This window comes from Herpailurus yagouaroundi, unplaced genomic scaffold, assembly GCF_014898765.1.
Source record: "Herpailurus yagouaroundi ecotype Mexico unplaced genomic scaffold, PumYag 198, whole genome shotgun sequence".
NCBI lineage: Eukaryota > Metazoa > Chordata > Mammalia > Carnivora > Felidae > Herpailurus > Herpailurus yagouaroundi.
The window spans coordinates 8,914,783-8,935,265 of NW_024412429.1; the positions used below are offsets into that span (position 1 = coordinate 8,914,783).

A 20,483-nucleotide genomic window follows, 5' to 3' on the forward strand; every position below is an offset into this window, starting at 1 on the left:
GTACCTTCTGGTGAATTCAGATATGGATAACAAAATTAAACATACTTCTTCACAGCTGCTGGTTCCCTTCCTTCTCTTTATCTCCCACATTTCCTGGCCTTCTTCATTTTGTCAGGACTAATCACCCTGACTAACCTTGACTGCACAGAGAAAAAGGCAGCAGAAGAAAAATCAGTGACCTCCACATGAGTATTTGAGAATTTCCTGGCAGAGATATATGCAGTTGTCCTTCATGTGAAACAAAGAAACTGTTGATGGTGAATTCTGCGTGTGTGTGTACACACATGCGTGTTCACGTGTATGTGTGGGGGACTGAAAGACCCCAGACTCACAGTGGTCTCCTCACCCATTTGGTGAAGGATATCCTTTGATTTCTAGTTGTTGAATATCTGTGCCTGCCCTTGACCTCGATGTTTAGTGACAGCTGTCAGGCGGTTCTTTCTGCCTTATGTGCTATGAATGGATCCCAGTGGGCCCATGACACCTGCCAAGGCTTCAAGGCTGCCTCAGAAGGCCAAGTGAAGTTCATGCCACAGCTCAGTGCATCCTCTACATGAGTCTCTTATGTCATACACAAAGGAAGAAAATATTTGTCAGGTACCACCTATGTTCCAAACACTATTCTAAACACGTTCAATCAAATTTTCTTTTGATTAATTCTCTTGATTCTAGTATGTAGGCATTGCTATCCCCAGAGAAAGAGAGTCTTAGAGGGAGGTTAAATATCTTGTCCAAGTTCACATTCATTAATTCATTTAATAGATATTTACTGTGTGCTTACTATTTGTCATATACTATATTACGTGCTGGAGATAAAACAGTGACTCGTTTTATTTCAACCTGAAGGAGGAGCAAGCCAGACACACAGGCAGAATTATATGGTTGTGATGAGAGTCACAAAGGGGCAGTCCATGCATTTGGAGGTGTGTGCAGGCAGAGTCTCCCTGGGGTCATGAAAATGGGGCTGAACACTGAAGGATGGGATGCAGTCAAGGTGCAGGGTAGGAGGTGGGGGGAGGGGCTCAGATAGAGGGAAGACCAGGAAAGATGTTGAAGACAGAGGAACCAGCAGGAGATGGAGTCTCAGAGTGATGGGGGTGGGGACAGCATAAGATGAAGCTGAAGAAGCACAGAAGAGAGAAAATACTCAGTCCCTTAGGTCACACAGGTTTTTGCTTTTCATTCAAAAGGGAGACACAACCAGACTGTCTTTGATGCCTCTCTCTGGTGCAGAGTAAAATGAATCAGGTATGGGGTGTGGATCGGGTGGTCTAGCCAGCCAGCGACTGTCATATCCAGGTGAGAGGTGGTAACGCTCGGATTACTCAGGTTCAGGTGGTAGTTAATGGAGAGAAATGGATGGGTTCAAGAGAAGCCTGGAAGGTAAAACTGATAGGATTGAGTGATGAACTGAATATGGTGGAGAAATTGTAGAAGATTTGAAGACAATCCCAAAGCTTCATGTTTGCAGAAATGGGGTGGGGAGTGGGGTCATTCTCTGACATAGGAGACACAGATGAGCAAGCTGGGTATCAGAAGGATCATGAGTTTGATTTTGGATATGCTGAGTCAGAGATGCTTTGGAAACATCCTGGTTATGACATCAAGTGCCTATTTGATTTTACTGTTTGAAGCTTGAGGACAGGCAGGCCTAGCCTTGAGCTATCAATGAATGATTCATCTCCAAGATGAATTAAAACCACACTCCTGGGTGAGATTCTGGAGGGAGAGAACTTAGAGGAAAAAAGAAAGGGGACTTGGGGCCAAATCTCGAGAAGTTCCAATATTTACTGTTGGGGCAAAGCAGACAAGCCTGTGAGAGAGACTCAGAGGTTAAGAAAATCAGGTCACAAGTCAAGGAGGTGGAGAAGGGCAAAGCATCGACTGCATCTAAGAGGCAAGCTACCTGTGACTGATTATTTTCACAAGAGCTATTTTGGTGACATAAATAGAGTGGATTAGAGTCACACAGCTCACCAAGGGGCACACCAGAACCAGAAGCAGGTGTGCTGGGCTCCAAAGCCCTTTCCACACTGTTCCCTGGAGGAATGCATTCTTTGCTTTCTTCAACAAACATAGTGGGAGAATTTGTGAAAGGCTGCTGCTCTCTCCACAGGAGTTCCTCCTCCTCTGATGACAGTGACGGCAAGCCATGTGTGCTCACAGTGACGTTGTACGTAACGATGGCTGGTGCTTGATTCATTTACTGATAAAGAGCTCCAACTATTTTTTCCTTTAGCCTTTTGAGGTCTGTTGCTTTTCCTGCACATTGCAGGGCTGTCATGCACCAAAATGTTCCATGGTTATGAATATAGTAGCCATTGGCACAGCCTTATATTGGAAATGCCCAAGCCCCTATAAATACCTCACCTACATTATTTATGCTAGGGGCATGAGTACCTGTGATTAGGGCACTGAGGTTTGGTTTCAGGTTAGGTGGAGGGTATATGATGATGTGATGACACCGAATTCTCCAGGGAGCTTTGGACAGCTTGGGATTCATATCAACAAGAGTATTTGGTCCAGAAACATGCCCTCTACAATTCTACAGGCATCGTGTCTGAATTAAGTCCAGAGACAGAGTCTTGATCCCAAGGTTGACTCTCACATGGGGCAGTGCACATTAGGAGGTTTTTCATCACGTGTGCTGCAAGATCTGATCTTACAAATGGCTATGTGGACTCCTCGGCCATTTGCAGGGTTATAGAATTTAGAGATATAACCATATTTTGCATATGAAGAAACTAAAGTCCAAAGAGATTAAGTAGCTATTTCAAGGTCTTGTAATCCATTCTGGGACTAAGATTCAGGACTCTAGACTTCCACCCAGTGCTTTTCATACTACTCAACAAAGTTTTCCTTCTTGCCTATATTTCATCCTTCTTTTTTTTTTTAATTTTTTTTTTAACATTTATTCATATTTGAAAGGCAGAGAGAGACAGAGTGCGAATGGGGGAGGGGCAGAGAGAGAGGGAGACACAAAAACAGAAGCAGGCTCCAGGCTCTGAGCTATCAGCACAGAGCCCGACATGGGGCTCGAACTCACGGACCGCGAGATCATGACCTGAGCCGAAGTCGGCCATTTAACCGACTGAGCCACCCAGGCGCCCCTATTTCATCCTTTTAAAAGGAGGCATTTGCATTCATCCATCCAATCCACCTATCCATCATCCATATATTCCTCCATCCATCCATCCACTTATCCATCACTTATTCATCCCTTATAGTCTGCATTTTCCACCTACAGATCAATGGGAACACTGAGCATCTTCCTTGGACACACCTGTTATCACATCTCCTGGGGTGGCTTTATCCCAGTCCACAATGACAAATGAGTGGCAGCCTTCCATAGCGACCACAGTGATGTTGCGGGGGGCATGTTGAGGGGGCAGATCACTCTTCCTCATGTCATTTGGAATGAGTTCATCCAGGCTATCCACTTGAAAGTGATCCAGAGCATCAGTCAGAGAGCATGGGGCTGACGGGTCTTTACTTAGGTATGTCACATAAGGAGCTGGAAAAGAAAAGAGATACCTAATTGTATTGTTGAAAGCTTCCCCTAGAGGCAGAAATGTAATGTCTGCTCTATGGAGCCATCACTATTCAGTCTTTCTCGGTGAGACAGAGGCTCCAGACCTGCTAAACTCAGAAACACAAGCATAGCTCTCTTTAGTGGATCCATGCATTTTTATCTTCCAATCTAGTGGTTTCAAAAGATCCTGTTACTCCACGAACGTCAATGACTATGTCTTCAAAGTAATTTTGAAAGATCCCCAAACTGTAATTCAACATAGTATACGTCTGCAGCATTCCGCCATGTATATGCCCAGACATTTGGAAAGGTCAGAATTGGGCCCAGCTGACACTTAACTAGAGCTCTAGAACTCTCTCAGCACTATTCATTCCCTAGACTGACTTGGAACCAGAAAAAAAAAATACACTGATCAAGATGTACAGTTTCTAGCCTTCAGTCCTTGTGTGGCCTTCTGTAGAGCTTCAGGGATACCCATGACCACCTGGAATATCTATACAAGGTCAGGCCTGAACAGTCTTTACAACATTATTGCTAAGTACAGTAACAGTAACTCTCATTTATGGACAGGTTCAAGGTTTTTCTACACACGTATCTCAGTGGCTACAAGGGCCCGGGAATAAAGCAGGGCATAGACTGATACCTCATGTTTCATCTGAGCCACTAATGCCAAGAGGGCCCACAAAACAAGGGCCAGACAGGAGACTCTACCTCTAGCCACACCTCTTTATCATACATGCTCTGCAAGAAGACAGAAATGTCAAGGAATTGGAGCTGGAGCTAGGGCTTTATACATGCAAGACTCTCAAGTGCTTTCAGACGATAATTTCTAGTACTTTCTAAATGTTACACTGCATCTTTTGGTACAGGCTCTCCTTCTTAGTGGCCATTGGGACTAAAAGCAATTTTTAGGTCCTCTATTTTCCAATAATTTGGATAAAATTAGGCCTTGAGAGCTTGTCGATGGATCTAACCAGGAAATTTGGGGGAGTAATCTACTATGCTTTGTAGAGTTACAGACATATGAAAATAGCCAGACAATAGCAAGCCTCTCAGTCTTCAGAAAAGTTCTCTGGAACAGCAAACAACAGTGCTGAAAGCATTTTTGTTTCTGTCGTAGAAGCACAGAGAGGAAGATCGGAACACTTGGTGAACTCAGCCAGGCTGCTTGACGCCATGATCCAGCATTAGCACTTGCCTCAGGAATGCTACCTCAAATTAATATTCTTGCTCTTCAAGCACATGAAGTTTAGACACTCAGTACTACATCTTGGCTGGTGAGAGCCATTCTCTGCTTATGGCAGAACATTTGTTTTGGAAACAGAAAAGTGTGATATTAGTTTAAGCTGTTGCCTGTCTCCACTTGGTAATATTTTTTTCCACTTAGTGACGTATTAATCTAACTGTCTCGTTAGTGAAGTTCATTAAGGGCATGGGAAAAGAAGACTCCCACAGGGACTGAGGCACAGTTTAGTGAAATAGTATTTCCTCTTGAAATTGTTTAACAGCTGAGAAAGAAGAATAAAGTAAGCCTCTAGAGCCCAAGTCCCTGAGGCTAATGAAAATCACAGGATACAACGGAAGAGAAGGAGCTTTGGTTCTGTGGTATTGTAAGAAGAACCATTAGCTCAATTCAGTAAGATGCTCGTCTTTTACGAAGAACTTAACAAGCAACACATAGGCGAGCCCTAGTGGAAGCCCCGGCTTGGAAATGTTGCTAGAACAAAACTAGTCATGTTCTCTGGTCCTGAAGGTGTTTAAAAGTGTTCCTTCCTCTTGGTCTACACGAGGCAGCCTCTCTAAGGTCTACTCTATTGGATACTGAACTTTCTCCTGCACACTTCCCTCTCCTGACTTCTGCACAAACCAAGTTAATGTGTATCCAAGCAGGACTGACTCACTGAATCACCCCCAAATGGAAACTTCCCTCTGGGAAAGTTTCTGCTCCAAATGGGCTGCCTTGACCAGGCCAAGAAATTAGTTATGCTCTTCCTCAAAGTAAAAAAAAAAAAAAAAAGTTAAAACCCCATGTTTCTCTGATTAAGGAGGTTCTATTTACCAACAAATCGTTTCTTTCCAGCCAGATCAAACTCTTCTCCAGGAAAGGAGCTAATGGAGCCTTCTGTCGGGATGACCTCAGGGGCCGCAGCCGTGGTGGGAGGCCTGGTGGTGGGAGGCCTGCTGGTGGTCGGTGGGCTCGAGGTCTCAGCTTCATAATCTGAAATGATATGAAGGCTTTGCAGTTGGGAACTTCCAGAAAAGGGGCACCACGAGTGGCCAAGAGACACCTTCTTAACATTCAACTTGAGACTAAAACACTCACGCACACACCCAAAAATAAATGCTGTGCCTGAACATAATTTGTTCCCAATGAAACAGTTATTCCTCCCATTTCAGTCCCCTTGGAAAAGCAGCTGCAGATACAAGAAAGGAAGAGGAAAAGGAAATATATGTGAGCAGAAAAATGAGATTTTTGGATCAGAGCTGGACAGAACCTTAGAATTCATCTGGTTTAGCATGCTCCTGTAACTGGTCCCTGGCCATTCTCTGCCTAAGTAATTTTCTCTTTTAGAGTCATAGAAGATTCACATTAGACAATAAACTTGACTTTTTAGAAATTTAGAAATTTAGTCTTTCTGTGAATGGACTTTTTTTTTTTTTCTGGGGAGGAGGTGGGATTAATCCTTTAACATTCATTTTTTGTTGTTGTTGTTGTTTATTTGAGAGAAAGACCCACGCAAGTGGGGGAGGGGCAAAGAGAAAGAGAGAATCCCAAGCAGGCTCCTCACTGTCAATCAACACAGAGCCCAGTGAGGGACTCAAACTCAAGAACTGTGAGACCCTGACCTGAGCCAAAGAAAGAGTTGGACACTTAACCAACTGAGCCACACAGGCACCCCTGATCCTTTAATTTAAAAAAGAAAACGCTGCTTCCTTTCCACTGCTCAAATAAGAAAGGAGTTCAGTGTTTTCAAAGGTGCTAAGAAACTTTTCTTTTTTCTCTGACATCTGTTTTTTTTTCTTTCTTTTTGTTTTTTAAACTGTGGGATGAAACCACTATATCAAACTTTATTATGACTGCATCAAAGGTGACATTATTGTCTCATTGGTGGTTTAAGGCTACTGGAGCTACAGATAACAGCAGGCAAAGGAGCACAAAAGTGAGAACATCCTGAGTGTCAAAGGCCAGCACTAGGATGGGAACAAGATGCCCACAAGAAGTTTTTGCACTGCTGTGGCAACTTCTAAAATACACAGAACCGTCACAGGGTCATAAAGGAATAAGAGCCCTGGTTACTTTTACGGAACGACTGTTCCAGACTCTATCCAAGGTATTTTGCATTCTTCTTCTTATGAGATTACCCTTACTTGAAAAGGTTCTGTGATAAAAAATCAACACCTCTATGGCACTGCATCTTTCACATAATTAGAAAAGAAGAGAAAGGGGGCAAGTGAAAGGAGCTAAGAGAGGAAGCAGAGTTGTGGGTTAAACCAAGTGGGTTCACAAATTGTGGCCGAAGGAGAGGCCCAGACAAGCAGCTCCAGAATTCCTGGGGGGTGGGAGACAATGGGGGGCGCAGGGGCTTGTCTGGAGGCTGTATTCACATATGAAGCACACTGTTCTTCTTTGGATCAAATACGAATGGGGGGCTCACTTGGAAGCTGGGGTAAAACCACCTTCCCGAGCACTGCCATGCAGCTCAGAGTCTGAAGGAAACTCAAAATTGAGATCATCCGCTCAGTAATTAAAAGGAGAGAAATTATCCAAATCCAATCGATCTAAAACCAGGTAGTACCTTCGTCATAGATAACATACGCCTCTTCTGTGGGCATCGCTGTGTCAGTCTCCAATCCTGAGAAATCATCTAGTGAAGAAAGAGGAGAAAGGTTTCCTCTCTGCAGCTTGGAATCATGTCCAGGGCCCAGGGGGTCAGTCACCAGGCCAGGGCCGCTCAGCTTTCTCAGACGGGAGAGCATTAGAATGCTGACACCCAGAAATCCTCTCCTTCACACTCGGACAGGGGTGCTCAGAACGCCCCCTAGGGGTCAGAGGAAAGCTGCCTGCTCCAGCACGCTGGCTCTCCAACACAAAGCGCTTTCTGACCTTGCTTCCGCACACAGTGCCCACTCTCCAGCTTGCCCAGGCAGCTCTCAGGAGGCTGCGGGTAGGGCCCTGGCCCAGCAGGTCACAGGCCTGAGAACAGGCATTCTCAGAAAGCAGAAGAGTGGGAGACTGGTGCTCAGGATGGCAACAAAAATCGCCCCATCTGCGAACTCCCTTGTTCATCACGCCTTCATTCTCTCCAACCCCTGATTTTGCCACGCTCACATGTTTCGGAAGCAGGGTGATTTCCTGCCTCTCCTCCATCCTACCTTGGCAAACCACACCAATGTGAGTTCCCTGTGTTTCGCCGCTTCCCTTCTAACCTCCCCCCAGTCTCTGGTGGGGAGCCCACAGTCCAGGGCCTGTGAGATTCCCCGGTACCTGCTTCACCATTGAGGTGGTGACCCTTGGTGTGTTCTGATGGGGCCAATGAATGTCAGCAGGACAGAAATTGTAAATTACCATCCACCCTTCAGGGGTCAGGACTGTCATTTCAAGAACAACTATTAAGACCTAATTTTTCCTTAGGTCATTCCAATGTCAATATTCTTGGATCCAAGAGGAATTACTTCTGGGTTGGTTCAAATCAGACAGTTTTCAAGTTCACATCACCCAGTTTGGGCCCATCTTGCCATTTGTTTCTTTTGGTACCACTTTCTTTTCTGTGTCAATTTAACTTTTAAGAACATAGTCTTGTTTCTCCTCATTATTGGTTCAGATGTGTTTCTTCCATTTTAATCTTTAGCCAGATCAAAAATGAATAAACTGTATAATTTTTGCATCCCAGAGTAAGGAAGAAAAGGGGAAAGTACAGCATTTCCTTGCTGGATTCTCACTGTTAAGTGGAATTCTCAAGGCGCTAAAATATTGCATTATGTGCCGCAGGCCACAGAAATGATGCCTTTTACCTGCAAACTGGGATCACTTCTTGAATGAGTGTCAATTCAGTCTTCTGGCAAGAGTAAACATCCTACTGAGTGATTTAGTGCTCTTTTTTCCCCCTTAAGATCAAATAAAACCAGGCATAATTTTCCTAAAATAGCACCATCTTGGTTCCAAGTAATGGAAACTTCCAGATGTCAGTGTATTTAAAAAAAAAAAAACAACTGACCATCAGGATTTGTCCCACCTGATTGCCATTTGGAAGCATTTGGAACTACATAAAACTAGATGCTTTGTAAGTCAACTCGGCATCAATATCAAAAGCTTCCACCTCTTCACATAAAAGAGCTACAACTGCCAGTCGCCAGCACGGTGGTATGGTTCATTCTCTTGAGTAGTTCATCCAAATGGTCATGAAGAAAACACGAGTGCAAGATGTCACCAAAGAATTAGGGCCTCAGCTCCAAAGATATTTAACAAAACTATTAAAAAATTCTGAGTAGAAATTTCGAGAAAAGGTAAAATCTATTTGAAAACCAGCAATATTTGTAAATTGCACAGTTGGTCCAGCTCAAGTGAATTTCCAACTATTCTCCTTATGTTTTCTGTCCTGAGAGTGAGGTGTGGGAGGGTGGAACAGCTTTCCATAATGACTGATGTTTTTCTGAAACATGCCCCAAGATCATGTTACAAGTGACTGAAGATGTTCAGCTGGCTCAACATTTCCACACACGCATGATATCATCTGATCCACTGTAGAAATGGAACCTGAAAAACAAAGATCACTGGCTTTTACTTCTCAGTTAGTAAAACAGAGAATGCCTATAGCTTAAGATATTGTTTAGACAGACCGACCAAACATGAATAATTAGACACCATGAAGAATGTGAGATGAGGCAGAAGACATTGCCTGCACTGCAAGGAGTTTATTCTCTAATGGGAGGGTCATATCAAGCAAAAAAAAAAGTGTGTGTGTGTGTGTGTGTGTGTGTGTGTGTGTGTGTGTCTGTGTGTGTGTGTCTGTGTGGGGGTGTGTGCGCATGCAAGTATGGAGAGAGAGGGAAGAGTAATAGCAACAAAACACTGCAAATGAACATATAACATGCATTTGTGCTTCCACGAATATACATACACACACATATGGCATCCATAACAAATAAGGAAGTACTTAAACACTGCTTCAGTTATTGGAATGATTGAATGACACCAGGTTATTCCTACTATTTTTAAGCAGTATTTTAAAGGAAAAGGGTGCATGATTTAACTAGGGCAGTCAAGACTTTGGGATTGGAAAAGATGATTTAAAAAAAATTTTTTTAATGTTTATTTTTGAGAGAGAGAAACAGAGCCAGAGTGGGCGAGAGGCAGAGAGAGAGGGAGACATAGAATCTGAAACAGGCTCCAGGCTCTGAGCTGTCAGCACAGAGCCCGACGCGGGGCGAGATCATGACCTGAGCCGAATTTGGCTTAACCGACTGAGCCACCCAGGGGCCCCCGGAAAAGATGATTTGAAAATTAGAGGGCTAAAAACAAAATTTTTGGACTTTTCCAGCAGAATGTGATAACAAATGGTCACTGGGTGGAGGGTATGAAGTGGGGGTCTTGAAGGGAAGGTAATCATTCAGTTATCACTAATGCAGGTGATCATAAGCACTACAAGAGTGAGCATTTCAGGCTACCAGGCTGCAAAATGCCATGACCAAAATATTGTTTGCTAAATACTGGATGTGTGCACATGAAGCCCCAGTGCTTATGAATGTTCATTATGGACGGCACTAAATACCACAAAAGAGAAGATGCATGAGAAAAACAGAAACTTGAGAGCCAAATAAGAGGCAGGGAGACAGGATACAGGTGGTTCTGCAGTTCATTTGTGAAGGGGAGCCCTGGGACTGTCCCTCAGCTGACATCAGAGTCTCTTACTGAAAGCATCTCTCTGCTCTCAGTGTCTTTACAACATTTACAGAACAAATATCAAGGCTACTACAAGGTGTTCCACCAAAAAATGACAAACTTCATTGCATTTCATATATAATGCATAGAATTTTCCAGAGTGATTGTGACCATCTTTCAAATTACAAGCCATCTTTAGAAGCTAATCCCCACCCAAGATGCTTGCTCCTATGCCTCTCTCCAGCATTGGCCCTGACAAGTTTCATTCCAATGATGAATGAAGCAGGGACTATGCTTGGTATCCCCAGGCAAGTGGAGGCTGGTGGAAGGAAGCCCAATAAAGAATAACAATTTGAATATGGGCCAACAGGGCCAGCCTATAGATGGACAGAATGAAGCAAATATAAGACGTGTGATGAAGGGAAGAGGCAGATGATGGCAGAGAAGGAGGGCCCTAGGCTTATCTCATGACTACAACTAGATAACTATCAAATCATTCTAAAAACCCCAGAAATCGACCTGAAGACTGGCAGAACCAACTCCACAGCTAAAGAGAGAGAAGAGGCCACATTGAAGAAGGTAGAAAGTGCAGAGATGCAGCTTGGGAGAGAAACAGATAATGGCTACTATGGTGGAGAGGGAACCGTGGTTGTGGAGAAGGATAAGAGACAGACTAGCACACAGGGGAGTGCATGGGAAAAATGAATCCTCATGGCAATTGCCTTGCAAAGAAAGAGAGCAGCAAAATTTCATGACTTCTGGAAACCAGCATGGCTTAAAGCCTGGAGGTATTTTTTTTTTAAGTTTATTTATTTATTTTTGAGAGAGAGAATGGGGAAGGGGCAGAGAGATGGGGGTATGGAGGATCTGAAGCAGGCTCTGCACTGACAGTAGAGAGTCTGATGTGGAGCTCGAACTCATGAACCATGATATCATGACCTGAGCCAAAGGTAGATGCTTAACTGACTGAGCCACCCAGGTGCCCCTTAAAGCCTGGAGTTTTAGAGGTCAGTAGGCTTGACTCTGAGATACCTCGGAGGACATTGAGACTGTTCCTGTAGAGAAGGCTAGACAAACAGTCCATGGACATACAGCATGAAAACAGTGATCTGAAAAGCACCTGAAGCACACAATGAGGAGGTTATTCACTCATCTCAGAGCACATCCCAGAAAGACAGCATTCACAGAGAGACCTCTCCAGGAACAAAGGAACTGGCAGGTGCCATTTTCCTTCCCCAACCCTCAGCATAAGCACAGGCCCACCTGTAGGAAGCAGCACAGTGTAGACACTGGCTACTTAACTTGCTTATGCCAAGCCCTGCCACCCACACTCTGGAAGAACTGCCCTTCCCAGTCACAACTGCCTCAGTCCTAGCATGGTGGCCCCCTCCACCAGAAGACTAACCCAAACCCCTGCCAACATCACATCTCCTGACCCAGGAGTTTTGCAGGGACTTAATTCTACAGCAGTGGTGACAGGTCTCATTTTGCAAGCAGACCAGAGCACACCTAGTCAAAACTCACCACATTCAGGCCAGGGACCAAACACTGCCCACAACAGGTGGAGAGAGCCACTGAAGATGGCTGGCCTGACGGATAAAGTGGCCAGGAAGCAACAACAGAGAACATGCAGCCCACATTGGAGATACTCCCAGAAATGCCAGACCCTGGGGAATAGGGAACACTGCACTAAAGGCACTACAGGAACTCTTCTTCATAAAGCCATTACCCTTAAGAACAGGAAATGTAGCTGACTTTCCTAACACAGAGAAACAGGCAGAGAGACTAAGACTAAGAATGAGAAGGCAGAGTAATTAGTCCCAAATGAAAGAACAGAACAAGGCTACAGTTGGAGATTTAAGCAAAACAGATATAAGTAACATGCCTGATGGAATATTTAAAGCAGTGATCAAAAGGATATTCATTGGACTTGAGAAAGAGTGGAAGACATGAGTGAGACCATTAATACAGAGATAAGGATCACAGAAATAAAGAGCTTGTTAAATGAAATGACAGACATGCTTCATGGAATGAATAGCAGACTGGAAGAAGCAGAGAAATGAATTAATAACCTAGAAAACAGAGTAATGGAAAACAATCAAGCTGAACAAAAGATGAAAAGAGTAATGGAAAACAATCAAGCTGAATAAAAGATGAAAAAAATAATTATGCAAAATGAGAAAAGATTTAGATAACTCAGTGACTCCATCAAATGTAATAACATTTGTATTACAGGAGTCCCAGAAGAAAAAAGAGAAAAAAGGGGACAGAGAATTTATTTGAAGAAATAATAGTTGAAAACTTCCCTAATCTGGGGAAGGAAACAGTAATTCAGATCCAGGAGACACAGAGAAACCACCATCCCCAACAAAATCCACAAAGCAGATCCACACCTAGACATATTGTATTTAAACTGGCAAAACATGGTGATAACAAAAAAATATTAAAATCGGCAATAGAAAAGAAGAGAGTTACATACAAAGGAAACCCCATAAGGTTATCAGAAGACTTTTCAGCAGAAACTTTCCAAGCCAGAAACAGGTAGCATGATATATTCAAAGTGCTGAGTAGGGAAAGCCTGCAGCCAAGAATGCTCGATCCAGCAAGGCTATCATTCGGAATAGAGGAGAGATAAAGAGTTTCCCAGACTGGGGTGCCTGGGCGGCTCAGTCGGTTGAATGTCCAACTCTTGATTTTGGCTCACATCATAATCCCAGAGTCTGGGATCAAGCCCCACGTCAGAGCTCAAGTCTAGAGTCTGCTTGAGATTCTCTCTCTCTCTATCTCTCTGTCCCTCTCCCCTGCTTGCATTCTCTAAAATAAATAAAATGAAATAAAATAATTTTCCCAGAAAAACAAAAACTAAAGGAGCTCATGACCACTAAATCAGCCCTTCATGAAATATTAAAGGGGACTCTTTGAGTGGAAAGGAAAGACCAAAAATGACAGTATGAAGGTAAGAAATGCAAATGCAGTCAAAATGAATATTTCTATAAAAACATCAGTCAAGGAACTTACAAAATAAAAAGATGTAAAATATTACACCATATACCTAAAATGTAGGGAGGAGAGGAGTAAAGAATGGATTTGAACTTAAATGATTATCCACTAAATATAAACTGCTCTATCCAGAAGATGTTCTATACAAACCTAATGGTAACCACAAGTCAAAAGCCACTAATAAATATGCAAAGAATAAAGAGAAAGAAATCCAAATATATCACTAAAGAAAGCCAGCAAACCATGAAAGAGAGAAAGAAAAGAAAGGATCAGAGAAAATCTTCAAAAACAATCACAAAGCAAGTAATAAAATGGCAATAAGTACATATCTATCAATAATTACTTTGAATGGAAAGGGACTAAATGCTGCAATCAAACGACATAGGGTGACAGAATGGATAAAGAATAAGACCTACCTGTATTCTGCCTACAAGAGATTCATTTTTAGACCTAAAGATACCTGCACATTGAAAGTGAGGAGATGGAGAAATATTTATCATGCAAATGGATATCAAAAGAAAGTCAGAGAAATAAAACTTGTATCAGACAATATAAAGTTTTTTTAAAGTTTCTTTATTTATTTTTAGAGAAAGAGAAAGATGCAGGGAGAGAAAGGGAGAGAGACAATTCCAAGCAGGCTTTGTGCTGTCAGCATAGAGTCCGATGTGGAGCTCGATCTCGCAAACCATGAGATCATGATCTGAGCCAAAATCAGGAGTCATATGCTTAACCAACTGAGCCTCCCAGGCACCCCAGACAAAATGGACTTTAAAACAAAGACTGTGACAAGAGAAAAAGAAGGAGACTACATAATAATAAAAGCAACAATCCAACAAGAAGATAAAATAATTATAAACAGTTATGCAACCAACTTGGAAGAACCCAAATACATAAAGCAGTTCATACCAGAACTGGTAAAAATAAAATAATGGTAGAGGCCTTTAACACCTCACTGACATCATTGGACAGTTCATCTAAACAGAAAATCAACAAGGAAACAAATGGCTTGGAATGATACACTGGACCAGATGGATTTAACAGGTATATTCAGAACACCTCATCCTAACATAGCAGAATACATATTATTTTCAAGTGCACATGTAATACTCTCCAGAATAGATGACATATTAGGTCACGAGTCTCAACAAATTCAAGAAGATTGAAGTCATACTATGCATTTTTTTCTGACCACAACACTGTGAACCTAGAAGTCAACCACAAAGAAAAAAAAATCTAGGGAGACCACAAACGACAAATACATGGAGGTTAAATAACATGTTACTAAACAATGAAGGAGTCAACCAGGAAATAAAAGAAGAAATTTTAAAAGTACATGGAAAGAAATGAAAACACACACACACACCCCACAATGGTTCAAAACCTTTGGAATGCAGCAAAACCTGTTCTAAGAGTGAAGTTTATAGCAATACAGGCCTATATCAAAAAGCAGGGAAAAAAATCTCAAATAAACAACCTAACCTTACACCTAAAGGAGCTAGAAAAAGAACAAAAAAACCCCAAAATAATAGAAGGAAGGAAATAATAAAGGTTACACAGAAATAATGAAATAGAAAGTAAAAAAACAGCAGAACAGATCAATGAGACCAGAGACTGGCTCTTTGAAAAGATCAACACAATTGATAAACTTTTAGTCAGACTAATAAAAAAAAAAAAAAAAGAAAAGAAAAAAGAGAGAGGACTGAAACAAAATCAAAAATGAAAGAGGAGAAATAACAATTGATGCCACAGAAATACAGAAATATAAAAAAGGATTATAAGAGAATATTATGAAAAATTATATGCCAACAAATGGGACAACCTAGAACAAATGGGTAAATTCCTGAAACATAACTTCCCAAAACTGAATCAGGAAGAAAGAGAAAATTTGAACAGACCAATTACCAGCAAGGACATTGAATCAGTAATCAAAAAACTCCCAACAAACAAAAGTCTGGGACCAGATTGCTTCACAAGAGAATTCTACCAAACATTTACAGAAGACTTAATACCTATTCTTCTCAAACTATTCCAAAAAAATAGAAGATGAAAGAAAACTCCAAATTCATGCTGTGAGGCCAGCATTACCCTTATACCAAAAAGAGATAAAGACACCACACACACACACACACATACAAAAGAGAACTATAGGCCAATATCTCTGATGAACATAGATGCAAAAATCCTCATCAAAATATTAGCAAACCAAATCCAATAATACATTTAAAAAAATCAGTCACCGTGATTAAATGAGATTTATTCCTGGAATGCAAGGGTGGTTCAACATTTGCATATTCATCAGCATGATACATCACATCAAGAAAAGAAAGGATAAAAACCATATGATCACTTCAATAGATGCAGAAAAAGCATTGACAAAGTACATCCATTCATGATAAAAACCTCAACAAAGTCAGTTTAGAGGGAACATACTTCAACATGATAAAGGCCATATATGAAAAACCCACAGTTGATATCATCTTTGATGGGGGAAAAATGACAGCTTTCCCCCTAAAATCAGGAACAAGACAAGGATGTCCACTCTCACCACTTTATTTCATTTCATTTCATTTCATTTCAAATATTTATTTACTTTGAGAGAGAGAGAGTGTGTCAAGTTGGAGAGGGGCAGGGAGACAGGGAGAGAGAGTCCCAAGCAGGCTCTGCACTGTCAGTGCAGGGCTCAATCCAGGGTTCGATCTCACAATCTGCGAGATCATGACCTGAGGTGAGATCAAGAGATGGACACTTAACTGACTGAGCCACCCAGGCGCCGCTCACCTTTATTCAACATAGTACTGGAAGTCCTAGCCACAGCAAACAGACAAGAAAAAGAATAATATTTGTGAAGTGAAAATTATTTGAAATTTATAGAAACACTCCTTTGTGTACTCCCTATGCTTTTTTTTTTTAAAGTTTATTTATTTTGAGAGAGAGAGAGAGAGAGTGCTCACAAGTGGAGGAGGGGCAGAGAGAGAGAGAGAGAGAGAAAGAATCCCAAGCAGGCTCTATACTGTCAGCACAAAGCCTGATGCGGGGCTCAAACTCACGGACCTTGAGATCATGACCTGACCTGAATAACCAAAGCACTCTTGAAAAAGAAAAACAAAGCTAGAGGCATCACAATTCTGGACTTCACAGCTGTTGTAATCAAGACAGTATGGTACTGGCACAAAAATAGACACATAGACCAATAGAGCAGAATAGAAAATTCAGAAAGAAACCCACCATTATATGGTCAGTTAATCTTTGACAAAGCAGGAAAGAATATCCAATGGGAAAAAGGCAGTCTCTTCAACAAATGGGTTGGAAAAACTGAGCAGCAATATGAAAAAGAATGAAACTGGATCATTTTCTTACACTGTACATAAAAGTAAATTCATTAGGGGTTAAGGACCTAAATGTGAGACCTGAAAGCATAGATATCCTAGAAAAGAGCACAGGCAGTAATTTTTCTGACATCGGCCATAACAACTTTTTCTAGAGAGGTCTCCTGAGTCAAGGGAAACGAGCAAAAAGAAATTATTGGGACTACATCAAAATAAAAAGCTTCTGCACAGCAAAGGAAACAATCAACAAAACTACAAGATAACCTACTGAGTAGGAGAGGATATCTGCAAATGACATATCCCTTTATAGGGTTAGTATCCAAAATATATAAAGAATTTATACAATTTGACACACATAAAAACAAATAGTCCAATTAAAAATGGGCAGAGGACATGAACAGACATTTTCCCAAAGAAGACATCCAGATGGCCAACAGACACATGAAAAGATGCTCATCATCACTTATCATCAGGGAAATGCAAATTGAATCCACAATGAGGTATCATCTCACAGCTGTCAGAACGACTAAAATCAAAAACACAAGAGACAACAGGTGTGGTGAGGCTGTGGAGAAAAAGAAACCCTCGTGCACTGTTGTTGGAAATGCAAATTAGCACAGCCACTGTGGAAACAGTATGGAGGCTCCTCAAAAAGTTAAAAAGAGAACTAGCCTACGATCCTGCAAGTACACTACTGGGTATTTACCCCGAGAACACAAAAACACTAATTCAAAGGGATACATGCACCCCTTATGTCTATAGCAGCATTATTTACAACAGGCAAGATATGGAAGCAGCCCGGTTGACTGACTGATGAATGGATAAAGAAGATGTGGTATAGATATACAATGGAATACTATTCAGCCATAAAAAAAGAATGAAATCTTGCCATTTGCGATGACATGGATGGAACCAGAGAGTATAATGCTAAGTGAAATAAGTCATTCAGAGAATGAAAAATACCACATGATTTCACTCATATGAGCAATTTAAGAAACAAAAAAACCAAGCAAAGCGGGGTGGGGGAGAGAGACAGAGAAAGAGAGAGACAAACCAAGAGACAGACTCTTGTCTATAGAGAACAAACTGATGGCAACCAGAGGGGAGGTGGGCGCAGGGGAAGGAGGAAATTGGCTATGGGGATTAAGGAGTGCACCTGCTGTGTTGAGCACCGGGTGATTAAAATAAAAACTTTAAAGGAAAAGGAAGTGTGATGGAGGAATAATGAGTGGGCAGTGAGACCTGGCAGTGGAGATCAAAGGGCAAAATAAGTCAGAGGAGACACCAAGGCTTAGGCCTGGAGAGCTCTCTGGCTTACTGCCAAACAATCTTTAGCTTGTCCTGGTTTATTTTATAAATGAACAATTTGGTTTTCTTTCTTTATTTCTTTTATGTTTATTTATTTTTGAGAGAGAGAAAGGGAGAAAGAGAGAGACCATGTGAGTGGGGGAGGGGCAGAAAGAGGGAGACACAGGATCCGAAGCTGAGCTGTCAGCCCAGAGCCCGACGCGGGGCTCGAACTCACAAACTATGAGATCATGACCTGAGCTAAAGTCGGCTGCTTAACCAACTGAGCCACCCAGGCGCCCCACAACTTGGTTTTCTGACAAGAGAGTGAGTTGTTTCTACCTGCTGTCATTTCCATTATATTGTGAGCTTTTCAGAGGCAGAGGCATGTCACCTACTTTTCTGTTATCTCCCAAGACACCTGATCCACATGCAGATGATTAGTGATCATCTGCGAATTTTATTTTATTTGATAAAATTATGAATGAAACCAGAATAACAAAACAAGAGCTACTCTATCGCTTTTTAGTTTACCGCAAGGGTTTTCTCAAAATGATGTCACCTGCCAAAATGATAAAGACAAAACATCTATCAAATGAATGTACTCAATTCTAAATCAGGGCTGATCTAGACCCAAAACTTAATCATGCTGGCCTTCACTTTCAGAACCTATCATTGGAAAGTATAAAAAACCCACCATGTCGGTATCATTAGTTATTAGGGACTGTAAATCAAAACCACCAGGAGGTACCACTTTGCGCCCATTAGGATGGTGAGAATGAAAAGGACAGACAATAACAAGTGTTGGTGAAGGTGTGGAGAAATCAGAAGCCTCATACCCTGCTGCTGGGAATGTAAAATGATGCAGCCACTATGGAAAACAGTTTAGCAGTTCCTCAAAAACATAAATACAGAGTTCCCATTGGACACAGCAAGTCTCTTACCTATACCCCAGAGAACTGAACACAGGTGTTAAAAAAAAAAAAATTGTACACGATGTTCATGGCAGCATTATTCATAATAGCCAAAAGGTGAAAACAACCCAGATGTCCATTGACCAGTAAATGCATAAAATGTGGTTTATCCACACAATGGAATACTGATCAGCAGTCAAAGAAATAAAGTACAGATATATTCTGCAACATGGATGAAACTTGAATACAAATCATGCTAAGTGAAAGAAGCTAGACACAAAGGCCACATATTGGATTCCATTTCTATGAAATGTCCAGAATAGACAAACCCATAGAGACAGAAAGTGGATTCGTGGTTTCCCAGGGGTTAGAAGGAGGGGGAAGCGAGGAGTGATGGCTAATGGGTATGGAATTTCTTTTGGGGTGATGGAAATGTTCTAGAATTTGATAGTGGTGATGGTTGCACAACCCTGTATACTAAAAACCACTAAACTATACAGTTTAGAAGGGTAAACTTTATGGTATGTGAGTTATATCTCAAGAAAGCTATAATTTTAAAATTTTTAAATGAAAATAACTATGATTAGAATTAATACAAGGAAGAAAATAAAGCTGTCAGTGGAGCAGTCTAAATAAAAAAGGAAGGTCAACCATACAGGAAGAACTTTTAAATAATAATTATAGTACATTTTAACATTATATAAAGATTACATGTTGTTTTCCCTAAATTTAGTTTTTTCAAAGACCTTGTATTGATTTGTACTTATTTTGAAAATGCTGCCTAAAGGCCAATTATAATTAACACTTGGATACTAATTCGGCCTGGGCTAGGGACACAGAAGGATGACATAAATGAAGTAAAAAAACATACACATACATCATTATTTGCAAAAGAAGGAGAAGGGGAAAGAGGGGAAGGAAGGGGAGGGGGGGAGGAGGAGGAAGAAGAGGAAGAGGAGGAGGAGGAGGAGGAGGAACAAAAATACCATGAAAAAGTGACTTTCAAGCCAAATAAAAGTCCAAAAATCCAGAGTAAATGAAATGAATATGCTACAAGCCCTCTGTAAAAGTAGACAAAAGAAAATGCAAATATTCATTAAAATGGTAGTAATTCAAATCCAAAATAGTCACTCTTCTGGTTGCAAACAATTATTAAGTAAATATCTGTTCCAATTATACCTCGATTAAAAGAAAAATAAACATGTCTGAGGCGCTGTGTGGCTCAGTTGGTTAAGCCTTTGACTTCGGCTCAGGTCATGATCTCACAGTTTGTAAGTTTGAGCCCCGCATCAGGCTCTGTGCTGATGGCTCAGAGCCTGGAACCGGCTTCAGATTCTGTGTCTCCCTCTCTCTCTGACCCTCCCCTGTTCATGCTCTGTCTCTCAAAATTAAATAAACACTAAAAAAATGGTTTTAAATAAAAAATACAAAAATGAATGCACCAATGTATGCAGAAGTAAAAGGTCAAGGGAAGTACGTAATATTTTCATACCAGAAATCCAAAGGTCAATTCCAATTCGTGGTCACTGGGTTAAATGATAGTG

The 20,483-nt window shown here is 41.4% G+C and overlaps 1 protein-coding gene across 1 annotated transcript in view; it reads right to left on the minus strand.

Moving 5' to 3' along the window:
• Positions 1-20,483, minus strand: part of FNDC1 (fibronectin type III domain containing 1) — a 107,601-nt gene that overhangs the window by 15,420 nt on the left and 71,698 nt on the right. The window contains exons 15-17 of the mRNA XM_040448737.1: positions 7,330-7,398; positions 5,592-5,750; positions 3,284-3,514 (exon numbers count right to left, since the gene is read on the minus strand). Coding sequence (XP_040304671.1) covers positions 3,284-3,514; positions 5,592-5,750; positions 7,330-7,398 — 459 coding nt within the window. The remainder of the gene's footprint in view (positions 1-3,283; positions 3,515-5,591; positions 5,751-7,329; positions 7,399-20,483) is intronic.